Source organism: Andrena cerasifolii, chromosome 3 (assembly GCF_050908995.1).
Source record: "Andrena cerasifolii isolate SP2316 chromosome 3, iyAndCera1_principal, whole genome shotgun sequence".
Lineage (NCBI taxonomy): Eukaryota > Metazoa > Arthropoda > Insecta > Hymenoptera > Andrenidae > Andrena > Andrena cerasifolii.
The window spans coordinates 21938169-21954162 of record NC_135120.1 but is presented as its reverse complement, the minus strand read 5'-3'; the positions used below and the strand labels follow the sequence as shown (position 1 = coordinate 21954162).

Genomic DNA, 15994 nt, shown 5'->3' with positions numbered 1-15994 from the left:
TCTGCAACTTCGATCTTTCGAAAGCTCTTGAAATTACCGCGACACGGGGAACTGGAGTGGGATTTGAAGGGCCACTTTCCTTAACTTTCTCCTGCCCCATTCTAGGCAGAACCGTTTCAACTTTCGGACGGGAGATGTAAGCAAATAGTCCACTGAACATTGCAGGCAAATACTTCTACAACAGTTCGATAAATAACTAAAACACGCATATTTGTATCCTTCGAACAATCAAAACCCATATCGAAGCTTTTAAATTCCATCAACATTTAAATTTTGTTTTCTATATTTTGAGTCTTGAAACTCCTCGCTACTTGGGGACCACTCAGATTAGAAAAGTAATTGTGTAAAATAGACGGGGGTGGGAATCGCAGTAGTGTTAATCAGTGCCTTCGTCCCTTCTGGGCGAGAGTATCAGCTTCGTCATTACTCGAGCGATGAAAGAACTTTCTCCTATGCTGATTGTCTCCTGGACCGACCCTCGCGGAAGAGCTACCCTCGTTTCAATTACCGGTACCAGGTGACTTGTAGCTCGTTCCGCGTCCCCGAGCAGTTAACGCTGCTGCGGGTTCATCGTATGCAAATGACAAGCCGTCCGTTTGTCCGTTCGTTGGTTGCTAGAGCGACCAGGGGCTGCTTGATTCGCATCAAACGCTGGCTAAACGCTCCTCTATTGTCTCAGCTGCCTATGCCCGTGCATATGAAATAATTGTGACCAAGCGAAAATGATTATCGACGAGCGTGTCGACAACTGACTACGAAATACCCACGCGAGACATCTAATATTGCGAAAACACTTACGGTGCAAATCCAGCAGTCGTCATTAATTTCATGAAATTAGACTCTCACAAGACAAGTTTCATGATATATTTTCAAAAATCTCACCTCTCGCGATTATTTAGTTGTTACTGAAATATTTGTCTCATGATGGAAAAGCCTGCTGTAAAATCACATCGTGGATTCGCACTTTTAGGATATTTCGTCGCGCCTTAAATTAGGGATTCTAATTCACAATTATCGCTTTATTGACCGCTAAAACTGTCCTTTTTTTTCAGTTTTTACCAGAACTGCTAAAAATTTCCAAAATCCTCTCAGTTCGTTGTTGCCCGAGTATTCAGCACACACCACGTCACTTTCGATTCCTCTTCCCCTAAGATACTCGCATTCGAAACCGCTTTACACCGTGTACTCGAAAGTCTCCCACACGGCTCCTCGCGTCTCATTTTCCACGCTGTTACCTACGCTCCCGCAGATGACTATATTCCGACTCGGCATTGAGCCTGACGGAATGAGCCGTTGTATCATTTGCAGAGCCCTCTTTGGGAGACGTTAAGGGCTCGCCAGCGAGTTATGTTTACGACGGCGCGATTTACCGTGCGACAATTTTAGTATTACAACGCGAAGAGCCTGGGGGTGGGTGGAGGCGCAGGAAAGTTTGTTGGATTGCCGCGAAGATGAATAGTTAACCGAGAGCCTTCCACCCCTTTCTCCGCCCTGTTCACGGTATCCCAAATTTCCGTCTTTCGTCGTGCCCCTCTTTTCCGCCCCCTTCTCATTTCCCTTTCTGTTCCCACCCCTTCCGCCCACCGTTTCCCGCGCGGTAAACTAGATCATTTACAAACTGTCAACGGCATGGTTCCGCCTCTGCTCGTTGGATGGGACCGAGTACGTGTCGGATCTCACGGCGAGATCTTAATCCGCTCGCAATCTCCCGCGAGTTAAATTCGCGTGTCTTCCCTGACGAGCAGTTTTCCCGCTGGCGACTGGCGTCTCGATCATCCGGATCTCTGTGCAGAATCAGCGATCTCGAGTGTTCGCTAGCGACAGGAAGGATCGGAGAGCGTACGTCGAAGTTCGTGGAGATTTTTGTATAGGTGGGAAGATCGACACGTAGATTCAGGTATTTGACAGGTATTTGTTGAGGTTCGTGTATTTCTTCATTTCGATGGATTTTTCTGTGAAAATGGTCAGCTTTTCAAAAGTGGGACGCTTCAATTGTCTTTAATAAACTTTAGGTTAAAAAAGACACGAATTATAATGAAACGCTTTTGTCGCAACTTTCACCATTCTGCGGTTTCTCCTGAAATTTCGTCCCCATTACTGTATCCCGCCCAGTGGGCTCGCAGTGAAACAAAAGATTGCAATTTAGCATGAAAGCAATTTCATTATCGAGCCCCATTCTAATATATTAACGAAGCGTCGCTATGTGGCCACTATTGGCATTCGCAGTGCCCATTGACGAACAAATCAGCGTCGTAACCCTATCATTTCGTTTCGCGTACCGTGAAATCGAGCTCTGTGTGCCCACCGGTGATTTAATATCCTCCACGGTGGCCCATTGCCCGCATCATTTTGAAATCACGTTTCGCGGACGAACGACTGCGAACCATTTGCACTTTAACGAACTTTTGTAGGCGATAGTATCCCTCCCCGAAGACCTTCGAAAGAATTTTAAGCGTCGAACGAGGGGACAATAGGAATTCGGTAAAAATCCTGGCGATGCAAGCTATATCACTGTTTGATCTTTTGCTCCAAAATGAGCGAGACAATGATCGTTTGATGAACGAGGTAATGAACATTTTCCTTACCGTTTGTAGTTAACTCCCTCCCTTCGTGGTTCGTTTGACGAGTTGGATTCTTTGTCGCGCAAAACTTTGGCTAATCGCGGGGCGAGAGCTTTGTCCCCGTTTTATCGCGCGACGGAACATTTGCCTTCGTGGGGCCTCGAAACGAGGTGGAAAGAAAATTTTCAAACAGGTCGCGGCCATTTTACCGCGGCTAAACGAGGAGGCATAGAGCCAGAGGCTGGCGGTAAGGACGTCGCGTCCCTACGCAGTTCCACTGAAAGGGTCCCTGAATTCATTTCATGGGCAATTACAATTAGCATTTATGCCGCGATTTGCATATCGTTGGGAGATAATTTCACGAACGCTTAGCCTAATCTACGTGTCAGGTGTTCCACCTGCCTGCGAGGAGTCGCCGTTGCTGGAGATCGCATATCTCGAAGTGCAAACTTCTCGGGACTGGAGTGAAACTAATTTGAAGACTAGTGTCTCAAGATGTTCCATCGTCTGCTCCCAAAAATTGCCTTCCCTCGACGCTACGAGAGATAGCTTCGTGAGATGACTTCTGATGATAATTGCACAAAAGTGGTTAAAAAAAATTGTTTCTGAAACTGAAATAATTTTTTCTTAAAACTTCAACGTCTTTTCTACAAATCGCCGTAAACCTCATCTCCATCCGTTTACTACTTCCATAGTTATAATTTATTGAAAAAAAGTTAGCATTTTTTTAAAAAGTGAGACATTTAGACAAAAGTTAGACATTTTTCAAAATTGTCAGAAATCCTTCGAGATATGTTTATATATCCCTAAAGACTACAACATATTCAAATATCAGCCACATCCGAAATGTTACTCCAAAAGTATTCGATTTCGCGTGAAATATCCCGACTGCGTTCGAACTCGTGTTGCACCTGCCAGTAAGGTGAATGCTTATTGGCTGTTTGCCTTTATTCCGTGCAGGCTAGATTCACCATTTGTGGCCACCTTAAGGTATTGTACCAGTTTTGGCCACTTCTTAACAAAATATAATATTTTTTCGTGTAAGCAATAAATATAACCTTATATTTCTGGCGGTATACTAAACAAAATATTTATGATGTGAAATTCTTCACATAATAATGATCTGCAAGCAGTTTAAAAATAAGATAACTATGCACATGGCCACAAACGGTACACCTACCCTATTTAGTTTGAAACCTTCTAATACGCGCATTTATTCTACAAGCTCCTCTACAAACTTATGTACAACTTTCAAGCTCTAAGCAATATTTCCGGCGCACCAGCTTCGTCAATATCCAATCCCACGTTCAGCAAGGAGGCCCGCAGTGTCTGCGGATAAAAATTCCACCACGTTTGCGCTAGGCTAACACGTGGACGATGGGGGTACACATAGCGAGCGTAAGATTAAATTCGAAAGCGAATGTAAACCGAGCGTTGGATTAATAAAAACGAAGAACAGAATGAACGAGAGACAGAGAAAATCAGGAGTAACAAACAGTAGGTTGGAACTGTTGGCGAGCCTCTGAACACGATTGATCAGGTCCGCGCCCTTGATGAGCGGACGCCCTCGGCCGCAAAACCATCGTGCTCACGTGTGACCACCGATGTAGATTTCAATTGAGCAATGTCTACCGACAGGGAAAGCGGATAATCCGAGCGGGCCGCTATCACTGCCAGCGACAGCTCCGACACCCTCCTCGGACACCTCCCTGCGTCCTGTCGCGAAAACCCTTTGCAACGGGCGGAACATTGATTTTATTCCCTCGCAGAAACAGTCGGACTAAACGCCGCCCCGCCATCGTTCGAGAGGTGGCGAAATTATTATGCGAACGAGGTGTAATCGAGTTTAGGATGTCGCCCCTCTCCCCGTATTCTTTATCGTGGAATCCTCAGGTGTCGGTGCAGGAAGACGCGCACGAGGCGATAGGGGTGTTTCGGGGCCGAGTTAAATTAGATCAAGGGTTCAATTTGGCCGCGGCGTACAGCCGCGATATTGGATTTGGACATTTGGGAACGCTTCGGGGAGAGTTTGCTACGGAACCAGCTCTGGGGTGTTCTGCTCGTAGAAAAAATGGTGGCTTATAGGAGTGCAGGTGGTGATATCATGCGTTGATGATGTGTTTGTTGGAAACGGTGGAGAAGTCAGAAGGAAATACTACTGTATTGTAGTGGTTTCGATTTGACGATGAAAGAGTTATATAACCATGTGTGAGAATACCACTGGTGGTGATTGTAGGGCAGAGACGAGACATTTATCGGAACAAATAAGATGAATATATTGAATAAAAATTACACTGCTTTCGCGTTTACATTGATTGGTACTCTGTGGCGACTCTTCGACGCTTTTCTCTCGACTGCCCCGGAGTTTCTTTCTCCGAGCGTCATCCCTCAGGTCGCGGTAAAACAGTCATTCCTACATGCATTTTCACGCTGTTGCCATGGGTCGATTCCGGGCCTTATGGCGCATCCATTCCTCGACACTCGCTCAAGCCAAACAGCCCGTCACTTTGTCCAAACACATCTCATTCACGCCCTACACATGGGTGTTTTATATAACAGTAGTAGGCCTTCAATGGTGCACCTACATTCCAGAAATCCTCTTAAGGGGTTATGCCTAGGCAGCTTTCGAAAAAGAACTCGATTCTCGGGAATTTTTTGTGGAATATCTACTGTATATTTTTTTACGACTATTCGCTTATTTTAAAAGTACATATATGTAGCAACTCTCAGTAATTTTGTTGTAGAAAAATATTAAGAAATGAACGAATAACAGCCATTCTCGCGGAAGCTGTTTTGATAAAGGTGCTGTGCGGTGAGCAAGTTTTCTCTGAGCCGGATCAGCTAAAATTAAAAATTCAAAAACATTCTGTTAATATATGGTTGAAATCAGTAGATGAACGAAGGTTTTTACAAAAGATTGTTTTTGATAAAATAGTTTGACGCAAAATCACGCTTTTCCGATGTCTGAATTATTCGTGTTTCGTTAATTAAAAATACAATACGTATATAAAAGAAGTCTGCAAAAGTTTAGACCAATCGATACAGCGGTTTCCGAAATATCTTGCTCACCGATATCAGCACAGCTTCCATCAGTTCCCTTTCGTTTTTTAATGTTTTTCTATAACAAAATTACTGAGAGTTGCTGCATACATGTACTTCTAAAATAAGCGAATAGTTGTAATAAAATATACAGTAAATATTCCACAAAAAATTCTTGAAAATCGCGTTCTTTTTCGAAAGCTGACTAGGCACAACCCCTTAAAACGATCCAGACAACACCACGAGTTATCAAAGAACAGTGTAGGTACCTGCATCCAGAGAATATTCACCGAGGAGTCCAACTACCAGGTCCAAGATGAAACGTAACTTTCATTCTTTACATCCTTCCTCGCCAGGAGCCATTCTTTTCTTCGCCTTCTTCCAGCCGTTAAATTCGCACTGATGTACTTGCCAGGCCGAACGCGAAAAATGTTTCCTTTAAACCTGTTACGTGTCGCCGTGTAACGGTCTCCTCCTTGGAATTCCTCTCGCTGGGAGGGAAGGCGAGCACAAAGGGCAGAAGTTTGTCTGTTCCTTACAGAATATCCCTTTTTTTCCGCGCAAAACTTTGGTCGTCGTACCTTTTCTCCGCGTATTGATGTGTCCTCGACTGAAAACTGCGTAAGATGCCCTTCTTTTGAGGAGCGAGTCGGTATGGCGTTTTAAGATAATTTCCTGCAGCGTGAGCCTCTGAAGGATAAGCTGGCGAGGGGCTGGTGACGGCGCAGGGGCGGACGGTGGTAGAATAAAATTACTGGAGTAAGTAATTCGAGGACAGACCGAGTAATTGCCACTCAAAACGCTCAAAGGCGTTGCCCCTTTCTGCGCCCTTTAAATTCACCGCTCGCCACCGTCTGGAATCGTCGCGCGTACAGCTTCTCTTCCTGCCGCGTAGAAAAACGTCTCGAGAAAACAATCAAAGCGGGGGATCTGGGAATACGTGGAATGGAAAAAAGAGAATTTTCTATGTAGTCGTATGTTTTACCAACCACTTTGAGTTACGAGGCTGAGAATTAAGAATACTTTTAGTGCATTGATGCTTATAGATTTATATCAGGTCGTCAAGGATGAAATTTGTAGAAAAACAGGCAAAGTTGGTTGACAACTTACAAATATAAGGAATTATTTTATTCATCAAAGTATGCACCCATATTGTCTATACCCTTTTGCCATTTAAGCGGCAGGTTGTTCAGCATTGTCGGAATTAAATTTTCCCTTTTTAGTAGGGAAACAATTTAAAATTTCCCTTTTTAATAGGGAAACAATTTAATTCCGACAATGCTGTAAAATTGCCAGTTTTACAGCATTGTCGGAATTAAATTGTTTCCCTATTAAAAAGTTGTCGAAATTACCGAAGAAGTGGTAGTCAGTGGGGGCTAGGTCTGGTGAGTATGGAGGATGATGAAGAAGTTCCAACTCCAGTTCCTGTAGTTTTGCCGCAGTCATTTTTGCAGTGTGTGGTCTAGCGTTATCATGCAATAAGATAGGAATCGATCTGTTGACCAATCTAGGCTGTTTTTCTTTCAGTTTTTGCATCATTTCGTCCAGTTGGTTGCAGTATGTTTCTGCTATGATCGTTGAGCCGGGTTTCATGAAATCATAATGGATTACACCTGCGCTAGACCACCAAACAGTCACCATCAACTTCTTTTGATGAATATTGCGCTTTGGAGTGTGTTTCGGTAAATTCATCCTTGTCCAACCACTGTGCCGAACGTTTGCGATTGTCATATTGGAGCGAATTTCCGACCGTTCCATTTTCAGCAAAAGTAATTTAAAAAAAAGTTTTTAATATTTTGTGGTGCTTACAATGATTTCTTTAAACAGGCGAGATATGTAACTTTCTAACAAAAAAAAAAACAAAACAGTAAAATATTAACCCAATGTCAAATAATAAGCTGTTAAAGTTGGCAATATTCTTAACAACAAATTTCATCCTCGCCAACCTAATATTTGTCAAGTAATCAAGGTCTTTGTATCTCCCGCGCAGTTTTACACGTTGTTTAATCTTCTTCGGGTTCATTTGCCCGCTTCAGACTCTCGGCTGGCAAATTAATAAGTAAGTGTAGGCGCGTCCCTCTGTTTAACCTCGTGGTGATGTAATATTTCCTTCGATCGAGACACTAATCAAGAAAGATCGCGCCAGGGGCGTCACTGTCAAAGATCCACGTATCTCTGTAATCAGGGGATGCTTCAATCACATCGCGATGGAACATCCGCTCGTACACTCATGCCTGTGTTCGCTCGCGTAATATCGAGATGAGAGGCGGCATGCTTTCCAAGCAAACATCTTACCTCGTTTCTTAATCTACTTTTTCTTTGTGCCAGCCTCGTATTTGTCTTCGTAACCTTGACTCGTTAGTAGCTAGCTTTCGCTCGAGGAGACCGTGCTCCGGAGGAGGCCGAGATTTGAATCTTCAAAGGAGGCCTGATGGGATCGATGTCCCTGATATTAGGATCTGCTAAGCTTTAATCAAATTTCCTCGACGGCTATCGACATTGTATTCTTTGTAGAACATGTGCCTTCGCGTTTAAGCACGTTAAGTTTCTTTTAATCCACCCTCCTTTCACTGCTCAGATCTCTTTCCTCCGCCTCCACCATATATTACCCATTTCTTGAATCGAAACTTTATTCCGCAAATGCCAGATAGAAAACGACAGTGGCAAGGGTGGAGGGAATAATTAGAAGAACGAACGGTACTGTATCGAGGAAGCCTTACGTTTCCAGACCCATTAGACACCCCGTCGTTCGACGACCCTTGGCACGGCTGACACATTTCAGTCGCGAGATCTTCCAATTCCGTGGCTGTAGCCATGAATTCTGGTATACACCGGAACCAATAACCGAGATTGGCCTTGCTTTCATCGTCGCGAGGCCCGAGTAACCTTTAGCCGCCACCTAAAAAGCCTCAAGATGATCCTGTGGCTCCTGATTTCGTTTAAGGCCCTCCTTATACTACCTTCGCCCTTCGTCGACCCCCTCCTTTCCCCTTTTACAGACGATACAATCCCACGATCCGCGTGTGCTCCATAGAAACCGAGCCCACCACGGTTATGTTACGGGGACAATATCTAATAAAAAGCAGAGCGAAGTGGCTACGGGGACGCGGAGGTCTGTTCTTTTATAAAGCTTTCGCTGGAATTTTTCTTGTCATTGGCTTCTCTACCCCCTCGAACGGTCTAGGGAAGGGAAGATTGTATAAGTGACAGTTCAGAGGTTTTTACGGGACTGATGAAATCCCGGGCATTTTATTCCGGGGATTATCGCATCGTTTCGAACGAGTAGCTGCCCGCCTCTCTACTACCCCACTAGGTAAGCCTTTCTGTCGTGGCACATCATGAACATTCTTACGGTTACGTGCAAGCGACACTTGAAATTTCAGAGCAAGCTCGTGTAGAAAGGAGGCTCATTATGAAAATGAGTGTAAAATGAATTCAGCACGTGGTGATTCTGATAAGCTGCAGCGCTCTGCCACGGTATTATACCTCCATCCCCGCAACTGAAACATAATATTCCGAATTGAAGTCTTCGGGGGTTGTGGAAAAAACGAGAATCTCCTGCGCGCGCTATCTTTCTCCACAGGCAATTGACTCGATTGCCCATTGTACACTAAACGGACGAGCGCTTTACAAGTTCGATAAGCGAATTCCGATAACCTATTACGCGCAAGTACGAAGTGTTAATCTCCAGTGACCTTGACTCCCGCTCGCAGCTCGTCAGAAATTGCAATCTCTAACGTGGTTATCCCCTGGAGCTTAATCGATTCGTCCAGCCACTTTCAGATGCAAATTCTACGCCGCCGCGATATACGTGTCCGACAGGGTCGCCTCCGGGACTGATTTTTCGCGAATAATTCGCCGAGCATTCACAGTTATCTGCCGGTCAGGCCGTGCACGCGTTGCGTAACAGCACCGCTGTGTTATCTGTAGTGATTGCCAGCCGGGGGTTCGTCGCTCGACGACCCTAATAGATTCATTAGGGGTAGACAGTATACCCCCTCGAGTGCATCGCGAACCCTAACTGTACGCGTGTACACTCTATTTCTACGGTACACGTCCCTTCGATCACTCGCTTCGTCACTCGCTCGCTTCATACACGAGTATTCATATTCTATTCATAGTAGCGAACGCCTCTCCGTCGACTCATTCACGAACGCTCGGCTTCTCTCGGCTGTTATCAGCCATTTCACCTCCCCACCCCGTTCAGCTTACTTGGGGTTCGTAGAGCTTTGGCATACAGGGTGTTCCGTGTTAATCAATGCACACAAATCTCGCCGAAGTAATTAGCGATATCAAGAAAAGTCTTATTCCAAGATAAGGCTCTCCTCAACCCTTGCGCGTCTAATTCACGAAACACCAGAAATATTCTATTTATTATCAAACCTCCTTCAGATAAGTCCTCGCATCTTCCGCTTAACACAAAGCTCCACACATTTACCTGATTTATCTACAAACTATACGAGTAAGGCAACGAAGGTGCATTCGAGGCTGCACGTCGTCGCAAACTCCAACGTGCGAACAATGAGGAGCTACCCGTTCCCTTTATGAACCCACTGTTCCGACGTAACGCATAGTGCCCCATTCACTCGCTTCCTTACCAGCTCGATAAGCTGCCCTCTGTCTCGAACCACCTTGGTCACTCTCCATGCACCACGGTGGCGCGCTAAGCAATATATCACTCGCTAAGCACTCACGCGACCGCTCGCCTACTCGCCGCGTTATCTGCAGCTTTTCGTCGGCGGTTCGCACGTGCACAGGGTTTCGCGCGATATATCAGCAGCCTGGACAGCCCCCGCTGGCCCACTCGTTTACTTCATAACTCATTCGGTCATTCAGCGAGTCTCCAACCCTCGATCGCATCCTCCGCGGCTCCCTCATCGCGACGTCCACTGGTTTGCGGATACCTAGCAAATCTGATTATCGATCGGTAATCAATATCGGTGCAATTTGGCTTCGCGCCAGGGCATGGTGTGTTCGCCTGCGCGGCTGTGTGGGTGCGCGCCCTTGGATGTGGTCGAAAGGGTTCCGCTGATCTCACTGGGGGATGTTTGGAAATGGTACAGGCGCGACGCTGCTAATCGCGTCACGGGCGACTTCAAACGAGCCCCCGATGGCGTTTTTGCCGTTTAGATAAGAAATACCAGTGGTAATACGACGCTGACGATGGAAACTGTTTACTTTGTCTAATTAATTTCCGTGAAACAGGGATTATTCTCGTCTCGTTGTATGCGAAACAGAATTGCAATTAACGAAGACGTTGTGCGGTATGTAGAGAAGTGGCTATCAAGAGATAATACGTCTGTGGCTACTCAAAATGTTACGAGACCAAGCTTAACGTTCGTCGTCTCGCTTGATGCAGCCCGAATATATTCGACGGCAGACCGTTTCCCTTTAAATATTTATTTCTCTCCAGATTTCGACCGACATCTTCTGTAAATCGAGCTAGCGGCGGGGCACCGGCGGATGCATATTCATGTTGCCTCCGACTTATTGTTAGTCGGCTTTTATTCCTGTTGTCCGTTCATCCGCTACAGTCTAACCCCTCGGAACTCCGTCTGTTCTACCCTTTCGATATAACGTTTCGGGGCATATTGCTCTATCTGCAGGCCGCGGCTCGATATTGCGTTTTTTATTCATATTGCTAACTGTCGTTGCACGCTGCCGCCTAATAATTGAGGAGCTACGTGACCGTTTCCTTTGGATATTAAAATCCGCTTCTCGCCGGGTGGTCTGGGTTTTTCGAGCAGCGTTTCCAGACGGCATCGTCGAAAATCCCCACAGCGATACCACCCTTTTTTTTTTCTGTGCACGATGCATGCGGAGCGAACGTTAACGTCGTTGACACGGAAACATGATGGATGTTTTGGGCGTGCGCCATTTCAACAATGAATCAATTCGCCGTACATATCGAACGGACAGGGTTCGCGGGGCGGGTCGGCGGTACGAACGTTCAACAATATCCTTTCTAAACAACGGTACTCATATATATGTATTGGCAATTAAATTACGCACGACTCAGTAAGTAATTAATCCAATAGGTCACACGCTCTCCGAACTTTCCTACCCACTAGTAAAGAAAGACAGTGTATCGAATATCAGTGCTGCTCAGCGATTCAGCGAAACGGCTGAACGGGAGATCAGACGGGATTTCGATATAATAATTTTTTGCTTCCATTGGAGAAGTTTTTCGGTAGATCCTGGAAGGCGGTCCCTGTCAGAAGCAGCTTCTGGCGTGGTTTATGGTGTGCCTCTTGCACTTACCGCCCCAGCAAGGAGGAGCGAGGAAGGATTTCGGTAGAGCCCTCCGGCCGAGCATAATGCTCCCATTATCTCCACTCCTTTCCTCTGTACTGCGTGTCTACGTTGGCTGGCTAACGTACCGGGTGTCCGCGTTGTTCAGGACATGTGTGGCTGTATTTACGCTGTGATCGAAAGGTCTGCCGCGTTACAAGTCCAAATGAATTCTAGGGAAGCAACTACACGTAGGAATTCCTGTTCTCATCGGGGTATCTTCCCAATCTTGACAAGCCACTGTATGTAATCACCATTTTCCTTTCAAATAGATAAGAAAATCTTCGAAAGAGCCATTACAAATCACACTTCGGTATCGTCTATCTTCCGTGGATACTTTTGCGTTACACTTATAAATCGCGCATCTAACACGCGTAATTTCATGCTTCCTCCCCGTCTAACCGATGCTGCAGGCTTGGATGCTCATGGAAGGATCGTAAACTCGAGAGGGGATGATACTAGATGACGCCTGAAACGAGTCAAAGCGCGCGTAAGAAGCGCGGCAGGGAAAGGGGGACGCTGAGAGATCGTGTCAGCCGGGCAGGCTAGGAACCATTACGGTAATATCGCGCGGACCGAGGAAGTGATTTTTAAGGAGTGGAGGCTGCCATTTCACGGCAATTTCGTTCTCCCCATAAGCATTTTTGCTCTCGTCCTTCGGCGCCTGAGTAGCCGATCCTACCGTCGTTACGGCGGGACGATTATGAAAATTTCCCGTCGTTTTGGCGCTTTCATTTTCGCGCGCCAGTGGTATCCAGCCGCGCGGGTTCTTTTTACATATTCCAGCCACGGCTTCGAACACCATCTTCTCTGTCTTAGCCTGCGTGTACTTTATGAACACCGTGAGTGACGCTTATTATCGTAGGGGTTAAGGAATACGTCGGAATTCGTGACATGTTAGCCCGGAGATGAGTAAGTTAAAGGGGAATGAAAGGAAGGCTTCCAGAACATTTGAAATGCATAAGAAAAAGGTAGAGGATTTTATCGATTCAAACAGGATATTTCGTTTATCTAACGCGAGTATTGAATTGTTGCAGACCCATCAGCTTCGGGCTCGTCCTGCGAGGATGACGAGGAGGGTCGCCGAGTGGACATCAGAAAGCGCAAGAACAGCCTCTACGCGTCTTCCTCCATCCGTGCCCTCTCTGTAGACAGGAACAAGGAGTTGGCAGTCATCGACAGTGCAGTCGTAGATTGCGTGGCCCTGGTGCATGTGACCGATCAATCACCCACCGAGGCCAACCAACCAGTCCGTCATCCGTCACCCTATTACTACGGCGACCTGTTCAAGGTACCGGAACAGCTAAGCAAATCCCAGCCCAACAGGTACAGGAAGAGCGTGAGCCTCGACGTGCCAGGTGAGCGATCAAGGACGCCGGGTATACCGAAGAGGAACTCGGTGGCGGGTGATGGGGGGACCTATTCGTCCCAGCAGCAGCAGCCGCTACAGCAGCAACATTATCAGAGCCAGGATCTAGTGAGCCCCACGTCGGGGAGCGAGCATGCTGTCCCAGCCAGAAACGAGATCCTCTCCTCGTGCATCATCACCGAGTGGGATCACACCCTCATGCCTCCACATAGACTGTTGAGCCATGACCTGCCCACCACTGTCTGCACTTGCGTCGCATCGCCAGAAGAGGAGGAGGATGAGCTAGATCACCGGCAGCCGCAGTTAACGCGGCACCAAGTGCGCAAGCTACGACGTACACGGAGGATAGACCCGCAGCCGATACTCGTCGAGGACGAGGACGACGTGGAGGGAGAGGACGAGGGCGAGGAAGAGGAGGAGGAGGACGCGGAGGGGGAGGAAGACGAGGAAGAGATGGCTAGGCAACGTCACCTCTACGAGACAGCCTTCGACTGCAAGGTCAATCGCTCCGACGATGACCTCGATGATCTTGATCGGGTCACGAATCATCCAGTGCTGCACTCGCAGGTTTGTGGATCCTGTTCTTTTAAGTAGCAAAGATTCATTGAAAACTTCGCATTCGAATTTTCGATCGTATATACAATGCGCATTTATTGCTGTTATTATTAGTAATACGACCGAGGTGGTAATTTTTAAGGTAAACATGTTTCGTAACTGTTTCCCGAGGATAGCCTCGTGATACCTCATTTTATCATATTACGGAAGCAGGCTCGCGGGGTGCAGGCGCAGGTTTTAATGAAAAGCAATTAAAGTCTAATACAGCTCGAAACGTTGCGGAATTTCGGTACACAAATTACGTATTTCCCTGTACCGAGCGCAAATTGGACGTTAATTACGGTTAAACCGTATAATTCAGCAGTTAGGTGCTGGTCTAATTGCATCTTCTCTGCGTAGAAGCAACTTTTGATGTAGCGAAAACGTTATAATTCACATTCGCGGTGGCGGCATTTAATATTGTTTGTCGATGCAGATGAGAAGCAACAGTGCAATACCAGTAAGCAGAACGAGTTCATCGACGGACACGTCGAAGCAGCAGCAGCAGCAACAGCAACCAGCCCCTTACGCTGGTCAGTCCCACTGTAGCAAAGATAGACGCAAAGTCGTACTTCTCCGCCCAAAACCGATTCCGAGCCGTCTTCAGCAGCAGCAGCAGCAGCAACAGCAGCAGCAGCAACAGCAGCAGCAACAATCAGACAATATTTCTACTCTGTCCCAGGACATCGAATCCCTCCAGATTAATTCCAGCGACGAGAAAGCCGCGTCGCCAAGGCTACCCGCCAGAGGTTACACTCCGTCGCCTCCATCCACGGCACCGTTGCCAGCCAAGTTCCACGGTAACCGAGACCATTTGCTGCTGAATATTCGCAGCACGCCGAACCTACCATCTCAGCCAGACCATCCGCGCCTCAAGGATCTGAGACTTCCAGTCAAGTCCACGCTTAGGGCAAAGGACACTCCGCAGAGCAGCGAGGGCAGCATACTGGAGATCAAAAGCAGACCAAAGAACTTTGCTCAGGACACTGTGGAGTCCTCGCAGGGACGACGCTTCGACAAGGAGCTGATCCTGGAGTTCAAGGGCAGGCCGAGGGAGGACCGGCAACGACCTCGCAGCCTGATCCGCGAGAGCAAGCCCATCATGGAGTTCAAGGGCAGGCCCCACGAGGCTGAGAGCGATATCCTGCGACCGCGTCGGGAAGTAGGCCTTCTCGAGTTCAAGTTACGAACCAGCAGGCGCAGAGCTGGATACTCGAGCACGGAGAGCATGGCGACCAGTAGCAGCGGAGGTAGCATGGAGTCCCTTCGCAGCAGCACCAGCGAAGGGAACAGATCCACCAGTAGCTCCGAGAGCCGACACAGCACGAGCCTCAGCTCTCACAGTTCAGACAGCGGCAGCACCAACTGCTACCATCATCATCATCAGCAGCCTTCCATGACTGGCTTCCTGACTCACCACGCGAACAAGCTCCACATACTCTCCCCCATCTCGGATAAATCGTCGCAGGAACCCGCATCCGAGACCTCGGACAACAATCGTAACAACAACTCGCAGAAGGCCTCGCCCGAGGAGAACCTCACCACGGAGAACAACGTCACCGCGCCAAACAACACAAACACGAACACGAACACGGCTAACACCAACTCCGTCACCTCGCCCATGGACACTTCGTTCAAGAAGCGACGGGCACCGCAGAACAAGAACCTCATCAACCTGGCCCTGCAATCTTCCTCCTCAGGCGACGCCGAGATTCAAGGGTCAGACAGCGGGATCTCGATCGAATCTCGTGCTGGGATAAAGTGCAAGCCGTTCGGCTTCCATTTGTTGAAGCCGCAGCTGGACAACATCAACCTGGTCGACAACGAGCCAGAGCTGTCCGATCTGCCCTTCGACATGCCGAAGCTGCGTAGGAGGCGACTGCTCATGCAACAGGACGCGACCACGTCCGGTAGCGCGACCAGCGTTGATCTGAGAGACCTTCCTTTTGACATGCCGAAGCTCAGGAGGCGGCTCAGATGCATGCAGAGCACAGAATCCAGCGGCTCACAGGCCTCTTCCAGTCTTTCGGTGCGAGACGTCGAACCGCCTGCGTTATTCGGTGAGTCTGAGGGATTTGTGTTCGTTTATAACTTTATACTAGAAGTGGAAACTGTAGAGTTCTGAAGTCTGTGAAGTCTG

The 15994-nt window shown here is 47.5% G+C and overlaps 1 protein-coding gene across 1 annotated transcript in view; it reads left to right on the top strand.

The window, feature by feature from the left end:
* Positions 1–15994, top strand: part of Hwt (SH2 domain-containing adapter heavyweight) — a 215497-nt gene that overhangs the window by 168175 nt on the left and 31328 nt on the right. The window contains exons 5-6 of the mRNA XM_076808005.1: positions 12929–13827; positions 14291–15914. Of these exons, the coding sequence (XP_076664120.1) occupies positions 12929–13827; positions 14291–15914 (2523 nt within the window). The remainder of the gene's footprint in view (positions 1–12928; positions 13828–14290; positions 15915–15994) is intronic.